Genomic DNA, 15,457 nt, shown 5'->3' with positions numbered 1-15,457 from the left:
AGTATTTCTGCAAGGGACTTCCAACTGTTTGTTGAGTCCATGCCACGTCGAGGTGCTGTACTACGCTGGAAAAAAGGAGGTCCCACACGATACTGAGAGGCATCAGATGACTTTTGTCACCTCAGTGTATCTACTCTTAATAATAAAAGAATATCGATCAATATTTGGAAATAGGATGATTCTAACAGAACATTACAACTTTACTTACGTACAGAATTTTATTGAGAAGGCTTATACAGTACAGGTAGTGTAGGTGTTATCTCGTTGGAAAATAGCCGCGTGGAGTGGCCGGGCGGTGTGATCCGCCATGTCACGGATTGCGCTGCCTCTCCCGACGGAGGTTCGAGTCCTCCCTCGAGCATGAGTGTGTGTGTTGTTCTTAGCATAAGTTAGTTTAAGTAGTGTGTAACTCTATGGACCGATCACCTCAGCAGTTCGGTTCCTTCGGAATTCTACATCTACATCTACATCCGTACTCCGCAAGCCACCTGACGGTGTGTGGCGGAGGGTACCCTGAGTACCTCTATCGGTTCTCCCTTCTACTCCAGTCTCGTATTGTACGTGGAAAGAAGGATTGTCGGTATGCTTCTGTGTGGGCTCTAATCTCTCTGATTTTATCCTCATGGTCTCTTCGCGAGATATACGTAGGAGGGAGCAATATACTGCTTGACTCTTCGGTGAAGGTATGTTCTCGAAACTTCAACAAAAGCCCGTACCGAGCTACTGAGCGTCTCTCCTGCAGAGTCTTCCACTGGAGTTTATCTATCATCTCCGTAACGCTTTCGCAATTACTAAATGATCCTGTAACGAAGCGCGCTGCTCTCCGTTGGATCTTCTCTATCTCTTCTATCAACCCTACCTGGTGCGGATCCCACACTGCTGAGCAGTATTCAAGCATTGGGCGAACAAGCGTACTGTAACCTACTTCCTTTGTTGTCGGATTGCATTTCCTTAGGATTCTTCCAATGAATCTCAGTCTGGCATCTGCTTTACCGACGATCAACTTTATATGATCATTCCATTTTAAATCACTCCTAATGCGTACTCCCAGATAATTTATGGAATTAACTGCTTCCAGTTGCTGACCTGCTATTTTGTAGCTAAATGATAAGGGACCTATCTTTCTATGTATTCGCATCACATTACACTTCGCTACATTGAGATTCAATTGCCATTCCGTGCACCATGCGTCAATTCGCTGCAGATCCTCCTGCATTTCAGTACAATTTTCCATTGTTGAATTCACACACATTTGAACATTTCGTAGCGAAATACTGCAAGTTTTATCCCATATATTCACTTTGATTTGAACTTCCACTTTAACTTTCATTTTAGCTGAATGTTGTTGCCGTTGATCATACAGCAAACGTCCCATCTGAATTCAGTTCCTTGCCACACGTTATCCAGCATACGTGGCGCCACTTCTGTATGGCTTCAGATGCAATCATTTTCGTAACTCTCCCTTGACAGTTGATTGAGGAGGTCAAAGCTCTCGCGACGCACGATGTGTGGAATTCCTGGGACTGCGAATAAAGCTTTCTCTCTCACTCGCTCCATTACAGTCTCACAAACTCTTGGGCGATCTGTAGATCTGATATGATGAAAGCTACAATCCATCTGAATGAAATTCTGAAGCCAGGAGTAAATTGTCGGCCTACTAGCAGGTTTTTTACGGTGTCATCATGTGCTGAGTTTGTTTCTTCGATATAAAACACGCAACGAGCACGTTGAGGTCATGTGAAGTTTGCCATTTTGATTTTCAACTTCCTGTGGTTCCTAGTGCGGAATTTGGCACTAGAACAATAAGTGAATGAAATTTTTGCTTTATCACACGGTTTTCAATATTCTGTCCACCTGTCTAAGTCATCTCAATAAAATGCTGCATGTACGTCAAACTGGAGAATCCTTTTAGAATCCAACTATATATCATATTTCATATTTTCAGAGCAAAACTTTAAAAATAAAAACGCTCAGTAGATTTGTGAAATAATTTGACTGAAAGTAATACATAAAAGTTGCCATTGAGGATTTCGAGCTCCTTTCGAACCCACATCAAATGTTTCTCTAATCTATTTTATTTCTTATTCTTAGACATTTCACAAAATATTTTACTGTATATGTTCAGTATTTTTTTTTTGTGCTGTCCCTACAGCATTCGGTTCAAGTGCCTGTGTGGTTCCTTAAACAAGAGCACAGCTGATTTCCTTCCCAGACTTCATCAAGTGTCAGCTTATGCTCAGTTTCCAGAACCTCAACTTCGACGGTACTTTACACTCTGACAACCCTTTCTTTCTTTTCATCTCTTACTATCTTCATGAACTGTGTGGCTGGCGAATATTGATAAGTGGCCATGTTAGCGAGATTCCAACACCTGGAAAATAATAAATACGAACTTGGTTTTACGAAAATATGCGACCACTTTAATGATGAACATTCCTTGGCGATAAACTCTAGTTGGAGCCAGATCTAATGATCCACAAGCTACACGCGACTATATCTTAGCGATTTGCAGGCTTCACTGTAAAGCTCCTCATGTGAGTGACAGTTGTTTTCGAAAAGTGTTTCTAACGCACGTAACTGATTCCTGAGATGACTTCACTTTGCATTTACATATTAGATTGATGAAAACTTAGATGAAACTACAAAAGTAAACGAGTAGAATTTCTTCGTGTGGTTACCCGCTATATATCTGAAGTATTGGAAAGTGACCACTCATTGATTTCACAATATGGTGGAATATTTCTGTAGGAATTCTCATGCCTGCTACCCAAATAAATATGTAGATTTCCACAGCTAAAGAATTCTGCTTGGTATAGTTTTTCTCCAACATAATTTTTTATCTGATAGCACAAACAAAACACGTGCACTAATAGTCGACTATCAAGCTACAGATATATAAATCTGTTCTTAAGCTCCCCATTGCTTATCAGTAAAAGAATATCATTATTAGAAGGTATTCAGAGATGGATGGCACTAATTACAAGCAAGGTGTAGACCCATGTCGATTAAGCCCGCTGCTCTAACGCACGCCACAAGATAAGCACTGACAAATATTAAATAGTTGAAAAAACCGTTTTCTGACAGTTGTGTGTTTATAGAAGCAGCAGCCACTCACTTGTACTTTCTGGTATTGTTTATTTCAACGAGCAACTAATTTCGAGTGGATAATAACTCATTCTTAGATGAGTGGAACATTCATTTTTATAGAGTTTCGTCCAGCGGCATGTATTTATAGCCATCCCGCCTGCGTTTAGACGTTAAACAGTCGTTTGGCTAAGATTTGTATATACAAGAGCTTGGAAAGGTGTAACATTCTCTCAGGTGTATATTTACATTTTATTTTCGCCCACATCTCGGTGTCGTGCGGTAGCGTTCTCGCTTCCCACGCCCGGGTTCCCGGGTTCGATTCCCGGCGGGGTCAGGGATTTTCTCTGTGTGTGATGTCCTTAGGTTAGTTAGGTTTCAGTAATTCTAAGTTCTAGGGGACTGATGACCTAAGATGTTAAGTCCCATAGTGCTCAGAGCCATTTGAACCATTTTTACATTTTATTTTCACGATGTGCGGTAGCTATTATAATCAACGTCTGCAAAAAGTCCTGTAAATATTTTTGCTTCGATCACCTGAAAATAAACGAGCCTCCCCGTGAAACTAAGGTTTTTGATTAAACAACGAAAAAGTAGACGTTCTCGCCATCGCGTAGAATGTTATTCAACAGTCAAGACGTCAGTTTAAACCAGTATAGGTTAAAATTAGTTGATTTTGGGTTCTCTGACTCCTCTACAACTTCATTTTCGGTACCAAGTGGGATAACGAAGGAATCGTTTCGTTTTCATGTTACTGGAGTGGAAAGTGGACTCTCAGGGGCGTGACTAACGTGTTTCTAGGTACTGTTAAACGGCGCAGCAAACAAGGCTACGACAACGGGCCGGTGCTCGTCGAATGATGTTAAGAGCTGTCATTACCGTGTTTTCCTTCTTGACGACGGGAGATCAACTTGCTGTCTCGTTACTTTCCTTCGGTACACTCTGTCCCTCTAGTCGTGAGGAGAAAACGCTGTTAGGTTAAGAAGGTTAAGCTTCGTCCCCAGCTGTCGTATACTCACTCAGTAATAAACAACAAGGGGCGAAAGAAGTTGCTGCAGTGAGAGTAAATTTTCGTGAAGATCAGTCGATTAGTTTGGATAAACAGATGAAATCTGTTAATCGAATCTCAATTATACATAATATTCACAACCATCAACGAAATATTGGTCTTCGTGAAGGAAGAAGTTTTGTCCCTGGCAGAAAGTGGAATGAAGATAACGGCATTTCAGGTTGAGCGAGACCCTATCAATAATCAGTTCTACTACTTGATATGGTGAAAGCTCTTTACGAGAAAAACAACAGATCTGTGTAATGGCACCAGTTTGGTAAACAATTTTGTGTCGTATATGTGAGATTATACGTCATAGCATCAGGTGAGCATCTAATTATGAAAGAGGAAGTGCCGGAAAATACTTGTAGCAAACAATACGTGTGAGAATTAGTACGATTCGTCGGTTCCATCAAAAGAACTTAGTTATTACGGACATCGATGAAATGTTCGTTACATATTTTCTAACCAATAGAATTTTCTCTTCTGTTTTGTCAGCCTGTGCAGTATGATGGCCTGAATCCCGTGAGACCCTTAGTTTTTAGCAGTGCGCGATGTCAGTCACATGGTACTTCATTAAAAAAATATGACGTTAACTTGGAGGTACAGTGACCATAAAAACAATCTCAGAGAAGTGAGACTTCTAACTTCACAAAAAAGATCACAACCTTATTAATGAAACTCATAATTAGTGTATTACTGTTCTCCAAAGGAGAGTGTTTATCAAAATATTAAAAATTTTTGATAGGTAAGTGTACAAAGAAAACTAGCAGACTAATTTAGCTGGTCGCCAACCACGTAATTCTTCGTGGCGTGGTAGTCCGTGGTTTACGAATGTAAGTCAAGTTACCCCAGCACCCTACACTTACTCATAAGGATAACCACATTAATAAGAAACCTGCAAATATTATATCTGATCAAACGATGTATGCTATAAGAATGTAATTAATTACTGATGTGACCTATGTACACGTGTCTGTGTAAATTTCCCACCAGTATCGATGATTGATCACGATCTTTCTTTCTGTCTCTCTTCTTTTTTTCTGCGGAACTGCGAATATGCTACACTAATACACATCCAGTGGCCTCAAGGAGTTGTCAGTTTGGTAATGGAAGAATGTCTGGTGACTAAAAACTGTAGATGTAGACCAATGTATGGTTTCAACAAAACTATTCAGAGTGTTGCAGGTTTCAGTAGTTATGCAGAGATGCAGAGTCTTCCAAAGCATACGAGTACATTAGCGAGCTCCATTAACACGCATTAATGCTGTTTCCATCTCATATCCTGTATGTGGCGTTCTGCCCAACACAGACGCAGAATATCCTTCATTCATTGTCTGTCTTTCTGGGCACTGAAAGTGCCTTAGCTTGGCCGGAGGATATTAGCCCTGACGTACATCCATAAAAAAATCTTCGTTTAATCGCCTTCGGCTGTAGTTTGGGTTATTGTGATTGGATACGTTGGCTTTCCAGGAATGTTTCACGAATGTTGTCGACTATTTAGGGATGTTGTCATCACCATGCATTCATCACCTTACTATCACTGTAAGTTCTTACAGTTTGTTTCGGCTTCCACTGCAAGGACTATTTTCATGGAAAGTTTTCATTTTAATAGATATCGAAAGAGTTCTTCGTGGTTTTTAGTATTCACTACACGATTAGTATGCTCAGAGTTTACCAACACCTCTCTCTCTGATGCAGGTATTTGGTACTGTGCAAAATGGAAGGTTCAGTAGAGCTTTGCTCACAACAGTAACATGTTTGTAAAGTCTGAAAGACAAGTGAAGAAGTATTAGCAGAAGTAAAGTTGTGAAAGGAGTCGTGCTTGGATAGCTCAACGGTAAAGCACTTTCCCTTGAAAGGCAAAGGTCCCAGTCACAAGTGCCGGTCCCGCACACAATTTTAATGTGCCATGAAGATTCATGTTTGAAGGAAGTTTAAGGAGGGAAATGACTTCAGGAGTCCATTCGCTGACATGGTACGACGTTAGGATGTCCCTGTGGACAATGAATCTTTTCTTGAGAAGTCACCGGCGCTGCTTCTGCAAGGACTGGTGGGTTGTGGAGCAGTCCGGGGGCTGCACAAGAACCAGTTGGTGGCGACGGCCGCATAACTCACGCAGCCGCGGCGCTAGTCTTACTTACCATGGAGGAGACGTCCACGAGAACCGGTTCACTGCCATTTTTATGAACCAGAACATGACGCCATACTCGTGAGGTCATCGTTGTCGGATAAACCGCAATGGATCTAAACCTTTGCCTGCATGTTACCTTTCTATCGCGCAGGAGGAATCGTGATGAAGCGAAAGCGTGAATCGTTCTCCAGGTGACGTCATATCTGTTCTCATCTTTACCACGAATTCGGATAGTCACCAAAAGTTTTTTAGACGGTTGGAAAAAAAGGATTCTTATTTCATCAGACACGGAAAGAATATTTCTACTAAAGAATTCAAGAAACAAAAACTTAAATCGAATGAAATATCATCAAAAAGATGATAAAAAGCTTCAATTAATATTGGTGAGTCTAGAAACGGTTTTCGAGTTTTGATGATAAGGTCATATAACGAGACTAAATACGTGTAATTGGAGAATGGTAGATGGCGATACAGCTGTAGTCAATCGTACTATGTTTCGGGACCCATAATCTTACGTTATGTTTATTTATCTTCTTTTATTAGGAAAGACTACCTAAAATTAATTGATTGTTCAGAACTTAATAAAGTAGCTTTAGTACATGTGTGTAAAATACTCTACTTAAGTAATACCTGTGTTTAAAAATCGATATGTATTATACTCTTCGTTATCGATGTAAAGCTCATGTATCTTTGGTTTAGGTTTTCTCTGGATAATTGTAGTAATGGTGAGTAGCTTGTCAACTGTGATGTAGAGAAGTAGAAAAGTAGATCGTCTCTGATTTATCCTTGTGCGTTATATGGTTAACGTTTCATGAAGCGTAAAGAAAGTGTCTGCGGTTATTTAATAGTGAAGAATACATAACAGAGTAGAGCAACTTTATTTGATGTTTCATTTTAAAGAAGTTATGCTGAATATCTCTTTACGTCATTTTGTGAGCATAGTGAATCTGCATTATTGATAACTTTACTGAAAGAAGGAATTATGCAACAGTACTGACTGCATATTGTTCCTAAACACTTTTAAAACTCGGGAAACCTCTCGGCGATATCGTATTGCATTTGTTTTCAGGACATCGAGCAACAACAACAGCAGCTATAACACTGAACAGGAATACGACCATTGTTTCGACTACGGACTTTCTACAACGAACGCCGGCCGGTGTGGCCGTGCGATTCTAGGCGCTTCAGTCTGGAACCTCGTGACCGCTACGGTCGCAGGTTCGAATCCTGCCTCGGGCATGGATGTGTGTGATGTTCTTAGGTTAGTTAGGTTTAAGTAGTTCTAAGTTCTAGGGGACTGATGACCACAGATGTTAAGTCCCATAGTGCTCAGAGCCATTTGAACCAGTGTTGTGGGTGCGAGTCCTAAATCTTGTTTAGGCGTTAGGCTTTGACACAATTCTCCCTCCCCCCCCCCCCTTCTCTCCCTCCCCCCCCCCCCTCTCTCTCTCTCTCTCTCTCTCTGTCTCTCTCTCTCTGCGTGTGTGTGTGTGTGTGTGTGTGTGTGTGTGTGTGTGTGTGTGTGTGAAAGAGTGTATCGAAACAGTTTTTATGTCACCAGGCATTGCCAAACGTGGATTCCTCCAGCTCACACGTTTCAGGAAGAATAAAATACAAGTTTATTAGTATCAGTGCTGTTACTAGTTTGATGCGTCCAATCATGACTCCCTGTCCCGTACCAGCCTCTTCTTCTCATAGATCTCGGAGCAGCACATTATTTTTTGGATGTATTAAAATCTCTACCTCACGCTCCCCCTTCAGTCGTTCCCTACAGGTCTCCCTCTAGTACCAGGGAGTTATTTCTTGATATCTTTACACACATGCTATCCTCCAACCCCTTCTTTTAATAAGTGTTTGCTACATATTCTTTTCCTCATCTGTTCTTCGGAGAACATTCTCACATCTTATTAGTCTACTTAATTTGCAGCATTCTTCTGTAAGTGTGCATCTGAAAAGCTTCGACCCACTTCTTTTGCAGTTTTCCGATTCGTTCAGAGTCCGTTATTTACTTCCATACAATGCTGCTACAGTCGAAACGTTAATTCTTACAAGCTTCTCCCTCCACACGATTTGATTTCCCTTTACCTTTAAGGAAATGCTGAAGTACTTCCTTCTGTGAGCTTCATAAATATTTTCCCTACAAAACAATGAATATGCCCAGCCTAACTCTGTGAAACAATAAAGCAGATGCTCCCATCTTCTCAGTTACGCTTCTCACTCTTTTTCCATTTTTCAATTTGTAATGTAATTCCCTTGTTTTCTCCTTCGTTATTCGTATTCTGCCACGTTTCCTATTTCTCTCCTTCTTTAACTCCTTCTTTATTGCCCATTGCTGCTAGCGATAATATTTTAAAACAACTCTTTTGTAAGTTATTTTATTTTCTGCTTTTCAATAACGAACATGTTTTTTCCATGCTATAGGTACTGCTGTTTCCGCTATTTCTGCCATAATACATATTGCATTCTATAGTAGAAGGATCTTATAACAAGTCTGTCGTAAAGAATGTAACGTTACGACCACAGGCACATTCCATATTCATATATTTCCGAAAGAGTTTGGCACAGTGGCTCACCACAGACTGTGATGGGTCCATTCTACTTAGTCAACCTGTAAAATAAGCGATTTTTCGATTTTTTTGGAGAAACAAATCTAACAATCAAGGTATGTCTTTTTGAAGTTTATTTATTGATTTTTTGACAACATCTGTTTTTTTAAAAAGAGATTCATTCATCTATTAGCCCCATCTGAAGCTTACGGAACATACTGCGGGCATACTAATAACGATATCTATCTGTAACTTGGCTGAGTTGCTTCTCGGGCATGTCCACAAGGAGTAATGGGCTGATTTTTTTATTTCGATCTATTCATTAGTTGTTCCAACAATCGTGACCAAGAACACAAGACAAGATTACATATTTGTTTCAGACGCCCACCATTTTATTATTTTTTTCAAATTTCATCAAACTGTGCTACTTCGTGTGCAATATCATGTACATCGAGAAAATTCTTTGTTTTTTGATCTGAGATAAGATTTGCGGACTGCAAGGCTTCAGTCATAGAGACGCCTAATTCTAAATGGAGCAACTTTAACTCCTCGGACCTTAATTATGATTGAATTTCTTAAAAAAATAGATTGTCCAAGAATCAATAAATAGTGGCCAAAAAGATTTACGCTGATTGCTTCATTAGTCTTTCAAAAAAAATCATAAAAATTTAGACAGTACTAGTAGATAAATAAATAAATAAAAATATCTCTCCAAGTTTTAAGAAAATTAGTGAATTTTTAATTTTAAATGTGCGAGTAGGACTTTGAACAAATTTTTCTCCGCTAGCAGTTACAGTGTGGTAATAAGTACACGCAGTCTCAGCACTCAAGGCTACGCTGGTGAGACGATCTTGCTGGCGGAGCCTGTGAAGCGAAGCGGATGTGCCGCACAGATTCTTTGTTCACGAGGGGGGAGCTTTTCGGGGGAGTATTCTGATGACGTCACGATCGCTAGCCACCACAAGCCGGCGCCTGCAACGATGCTGGCTGACAGGCGTCGGTCACGCGCGCAATTATGCCTATGATGTCACGCTGCCCGCACGCCCTGGCTGATATTGCTTTCACTCGCCGCGGAATACGTTAATTAAGCGTAATTGGTCTGCAATAATTCCCGACTTCCTTATCAAGCCGCGCAATCAGAATCGCTGCCTAGCATTGCGCCGGTACGACCAGTTCAGTTCAGCTGACATGCAACAGGGCCGGTTACGCAGCTAGCACGACTGCAGCTATCATACACCAAGCGTGTTGCGTTGCACAACTCTGATTTCCTTCTCCTCCGCTTTACTAATATCAGATTTTCGACTGATTACATGTCGTCTTATTTTCCTCCTGGCCTGTACAACCTACTTCAGTTTTGTATGGCATCGATAACCTGTTTCGCACGTTTCAGTCTCTGCTTCTGTCTTTCCTTTTGGCCTTCTCTTACAATGTTATCTATTCCTGCTTGTCCTAGAATGTTACCACCCGTTAACCAATCCTCCAGGGTATAGAGGGATTATAGTCTATGTTTCTCAACGATACCATAATTATTTCAGTGGAAGAAAAGAGAGAATAACAAATGTGGCATTTTTAAAGGAATTGTCAGGATACTTAGCACTCCGTCTTCAGGCCACGAGTGGCCTACCGGGACCATCTGACCGCCGTGTCACGCTCAGTGGAGGATGCGGTTAGGAGGGGCGTCGGCTCAGCACACCGCTCTCCCGGCCGTTATGATGATATTCTTAACCGAAGCCTCAACTAGTCGGTCAATTAGCTCCTCAATTGGCATCATGAGGCAGAGTGCACCCCGAAAAATGGCAACAGCGCATGGCGGCCTGGATAGTCACCCATCCAAGTGCCGGCCACGCCCAACAGCGCTTAACTTCGGTGATCTCACGGGAACCAGTGTATCCACTGCGGCAAGGATTGCCCGGATACTTAGATGACTTAATTTTGAGAAACTAAGAAACACTTCAGTTCTGAAGTATGGACAAAGATTTTGATCATTATCATAAGGGGCTAATGCCATGCACTTTCTCATTTTTTGTTTTGATACCGATGTACGACAGATTTATTATGCCACATCCTCCAATACCATTATTTCCTCCTTCATTTCTTCCCTTATAATTATTAATTCCCTGAAAAAACAGTTCAGAGACTTCTGGCTTTATTAGTCGTTTCATCTCACGTTGTAAGTTTCATGCTCATACTATGTTAACCTCGAGACTCTCTGCTACACAAACTGCCTCTTTGGTTCATGGACATTATTTGAATACATCACGTCCTATTGAACACAATTAAAAGTTAATTCCCCCTTTGTTAATTCCCTATTGCCCAGACTTAAGTTTCTACCACTCTGCTTCTCTAGAATCTACAGTTTTTCATTTGTACTTTTTGAGAAAATCCTTTCTCATTTTCAGAAAAGGGGCCGACCGTATTGACACAATCATGGCGAATATTGTGCGGTAACAGCGAGGTTCAAACCTTTGGGACTTTCACGTCTTCACTAAATCACTTCAGGAGAATATTCAGGTGATTCCTTCTGAAAGACTACGAGGACAACTTTTCGCCTATCCTCCTCTGAATAAATCCTCCTTTTCTGTTGATATGGATGTCGGTTAGGCAGCAAGCGGTGATTTTTCTGACGCCAGTCTATGGTAAAAGGAAAAAAAATTAGAGATGAATGTATCTACATACAGACTGTTTGCGATATGACGGCGAGACCTCAGTAACTCTCTTAGTGTGGTGCATTGAATTATTCCTTTCTTGTTGATTTTTGTGAATCTAAGAACGCAGAGAATGTCATTCATTGATAAGTGGTAACGCTCTGTCCATCACCACGTGGGAAGTAAAATTGCTGGCAAATGAAATTCTCGATGTCGTGGGCTATGAAGCTTACCTTATTTTTATTCTTAGATTCATGTTGTTATTCTTAAATTCTTGTTCAAGGAAATCAAATTTCTCGGAATATAGAACTCACTACCGAGAACAGGGGAGGCTTTTCACGAAGCTCTTTCCCGAACGCTTTATTATAAATTTCTTCGACCGAAGAAATAGAGGAATGAATTGGAGCCAATAGAAAAACCGAAAGATTAGCATCTACGCCTTAAAAAACACTTAAAATCATAATTATCAATTGAATTTGACATTGCAATTCGAACGGCAGCAACTGGCGTTAGGGTGAAATAGGCCATCAGATTATGCAGCTCAAAAGGATTTACCACTGGACAACATGTAAGCAGAAGTTGTGACAGATGCAAGTGAACACAACGGTGTGAAAGGATGCATGAGTTTCTCTGTGCAGCCTTTACCCACGTATAGAAGAGTTTAAGAGCTACAATACTTTTTGTGGGCAGGACTCAACGCCGGTTCAGGAGATTTTACATTCGAGAAAGCCGTAAAACATGTCTCCATATATTTTCCCCAAGATCACTGCCTTTTTCCAACTTTATCGCATCATACTATTTGTTATACTCCTGGGTAAATTTGTGTCATGGAGATCCAGTCACGGAACCAAGAACATGAGAGATTTCGCTACGATAAAACTGAAAAAATGAAGCTGTCGAGTAACGTCAGAGCCGCTCATATCTTCTTTACTATGTGTTTCTTAAAACAATTTCATCGATAATAAATGGAGCATACTGATCCATTCCAGACTTTGCTTTTTTCATTTTCACGCAGACGATATTTTAAGTAATAGTGAAACGTAATTTTTTCTGAATTTAGGGTTTTCTCTTGCCAGTTATGGATGAGGGAGGGAGGGGGTGTTATGGACAGGATCAAATTAAGAGCCAGCTAGAGCAGCGACTCGACACGTGTAACTGGTGGCTTCACGAAGCATTCGACACGCTCCTCGAAGTTCACAGTACCTGAGGTCTTCAGGACCACAGTAATACTTTTTTTACGTAATCCTCTTATACTCCTGATATTGCGCCAAGAAGACGTCATGAAGTCGCTGAACTTCGATATGCTACCAGGTCTCTACGACGGAGGAAGATCGGTAACAATGTTGATTTCATTGGACAGTGGATGATAGTTTATTTCTCAGTTGCCTTTCAGCATCGAGCGGCATCAAGCACCCATTTTCATGCACTGTTACAGGTGTAGCCGCTTACCCGGTTAAAGTTGCTGTTATACGCTCTAATTTTCACTGCTTCTTTTATGACAGACTACCCGCAGGCAGATGCTTGGAAATAACATTTTTGTTTCATCAGATATAAACGTTTTTTGTTCAAAATGATGTGATCGCCAACAACATATTTGTCGAAACCGTGATGATTTTGGTGTGATGTCGGTTCTCCGTGCAGCGCTCTGAAGTCGTTAATACTAACTGACCAATGCGACTGCTGCTACATTCACCTGAAATTTTATAAATTTCAGGAACACCGAGATCGAGGCTGTCTTTTGCTGGATGCAGCGTCTCTTTAATTTAATGGTCGGAACATGAGTTGCATACCGTGTACATTAATGTCTAGGATTATTTGGAAAAGCAGATGAAGCATAGTAGCAGACATTCCCCCAACTTGGTAGTGCCGTGTGGTCTATCCATTAATGTTGGACCTCACCTGGGTATGGAGTATCTGAAGAAACTTACGGACATCCTTACTCGCCAAACTGAAGTCAGTATCTAGCCTAGAGGCGACGCTACAGGATAATAGCTTGAGATCTCCTGGTGGTGACTAATTTTTTGTCCGAGGTATTTGACTCTACCAGAAGGTGCAATAATCTGCCTCAGTAACTACCCAGAACGTAACAGTAGAGGAACGGTAGCCACACTGAAGGGGTAGCTGAGACTGGTCACCACGTACCTGATGGCGCCGATGAGGGGGTACTTGACGCCACCGCCGCACACGGTGCCCGTGAAGTCGTCCATGTCGACGGTCCACACCATGGCGCCGCCGTAGCCGCCCTCCTTGAGCCACTTCATCTTGTGCCGGATGGAGCGCTCGTCGTCGAAGCCGACCCACTGGTCTCCCATCACGGCGTACGGCACCTTCATCTCGTCGTCCCAGATGTACGTCGCTCCTTTCTTCAGCATGTCACACACCTGCAATCGTGCGTTAATTTCACTGCTGAGCAGTGGAACATTTGTACTGTGTACTCTTAAGACAATGCACAGAACTGGTGCTGCTTCCCTATTCACCCCATTTTCATGAGACTGGAAGTTTAGACACATCATACAATCATCAACCGACATCTGTAGATCAGATGGAATTCAAGAAATATTAACTGGACATGAATAGTCCTTATATAAGCGTCAGTCAAACGAAAACGAACCAAATGGAAAAAATAGGTAAACCGTATATCATATCAGAATTAAACGACATAAGTGTTAATACATTTATCCCCTGTGAGACAAGACGGTCAGCGCCTTCAGGCACAAACGTTTGCGGTTGGCCACTGAACCATAACTCTACGCAGGCGTGCACCTCTTCGTCCGAAGCAAATCATCCTCCACGACTGTCTTCAGGTCTCCAAAAATATGGAAACCACATGGAGAGGGACAGGGGCTGTATGGAGGATGTGTGAGCCCAGCGAAACTTCTGCAGTGTAGTCGAAACAACCTTGACATCATGTGGGCTCTATCCGACTGAATGGTGCCGTCTGCCAACATTACTGAGCGTCGGGAGTTGACGGCACACTTCAGGCTTATCAAAGTGCCCACGTAGTAGCGCTGTGCGTTAATCGTTGCGGCGTGTTCCAGAAAATCAACGCGCAGCAGGCCCTTGTAGTCAAAGAAAAAGATAATCAGGGCTTTCCCAGAGCCGACGTGCATAGTTTTGGATTTTTTCCATGGTCGTAGTGGTGGTGGTGGCAACGGCCTTCCGTGAGACCACCGAAGTTAAGCGCTGTCTGGAATGGCCGGCACTTGGAAGGGTCACCATCCAGGCCGCCATGTGCTGTTGCCAGTTTTCGGGGTGATGCCAATTTGTGGAGCTACTCGACCGAATAGTAGCGTCTACGGTCAAGAATACCATCTTACGACCGGGAGTGCGGTGTGCTGACCCCACGCCCCCCCCCCCCCCCTATCCGCGTCCTCCACTGTGGATGACGCGGCGGTCGGATGGTCCCGATGGGCTACATGTGGCCTGTTGACGGAGTGGTTAGTGGTGGTGGGTGATCAGGGAGAAAGGGGGGGGGGGGGGTTGACTCTTGCTCGCCCGCTCAAAATGGCGCGATATCATGTTACATCTTCCTTGACAGTACAGGTTACGAAACGATATTCTTCATCGTGTTACCATTGCAGGAGCTGAAGTTATGTTGACACCCAATTTCTGTTCCTCCATCAGGCCGTCGGGAACCTACCGCGCACGGATATTCCTAAACTTCATCTACTCTGCCCTGGGCAGCTTGAATTTGCGAGAGCAACGGCCTCAATGGCTACCTTCAATGCTAATTAACTCGGAAATGTCGCAAAGTTTCGAATCTTACTCTTAACAATTATTGCTTAGCACAATCTTCTCAGCAATGCCCTTAAACCTTCTCTGATTATTTCTGAGCATCTTGTATAAAATGTCTCGTTTTCATTTGACCACCCCTTCAACATATGAAAAAGGCACTTTTAAATTTTACAAACACAGATTACAGATGTTCAATATATCCTTTTGACGTTGCACGGTGAACATATAATTGGTAACCCAACTAGTACCACACACGATGAATCAC

General features: G+C 42.0%; 1 protein-coding gene across 1 annotated transcript in view; it reads right to left on the bottom strand.

Annotated features, from left to right (window-relative positions):
- The window catches only part of LOC126334987 (probable chitinase 10), a 377,522-nt gene that overhangs the window by 93,563 nt on the left and 268,502 nt on the right, over positions 1 to 15,457 (bottom strand). The window contains exon 8 of the mRNA XM_049997795.1: positions 13,600 to 13,838. Coding sequence (XP_049853752.1) covers positions 13,600 to 13,838 — 239 coding nt within the window. The remainder of the gene's footprint in view (positions 1 to 13,599; positions 13,839 to 15,457) is intronic.

The sequence above is a fragment of the Schistocerca gregaria genome, chromosome 2, assembly GCF_023897955.1.
Source record: "Schistocerca gregaria isolate iqSchGreg1 chromosome 2, iqSchGreg1.2, whole genome shotgun sequence".
NCBI classification, from domain to species: domain Eukaryota; kingdom Metazoa; phylum Arthropoda; class Insecta; order Orthoptera; family Acrididae; genus Schistocerca; species Schistocerca gregaria.
This window is presented reverse-complemented; position numbering and strand designations above follow the sequence as displayed.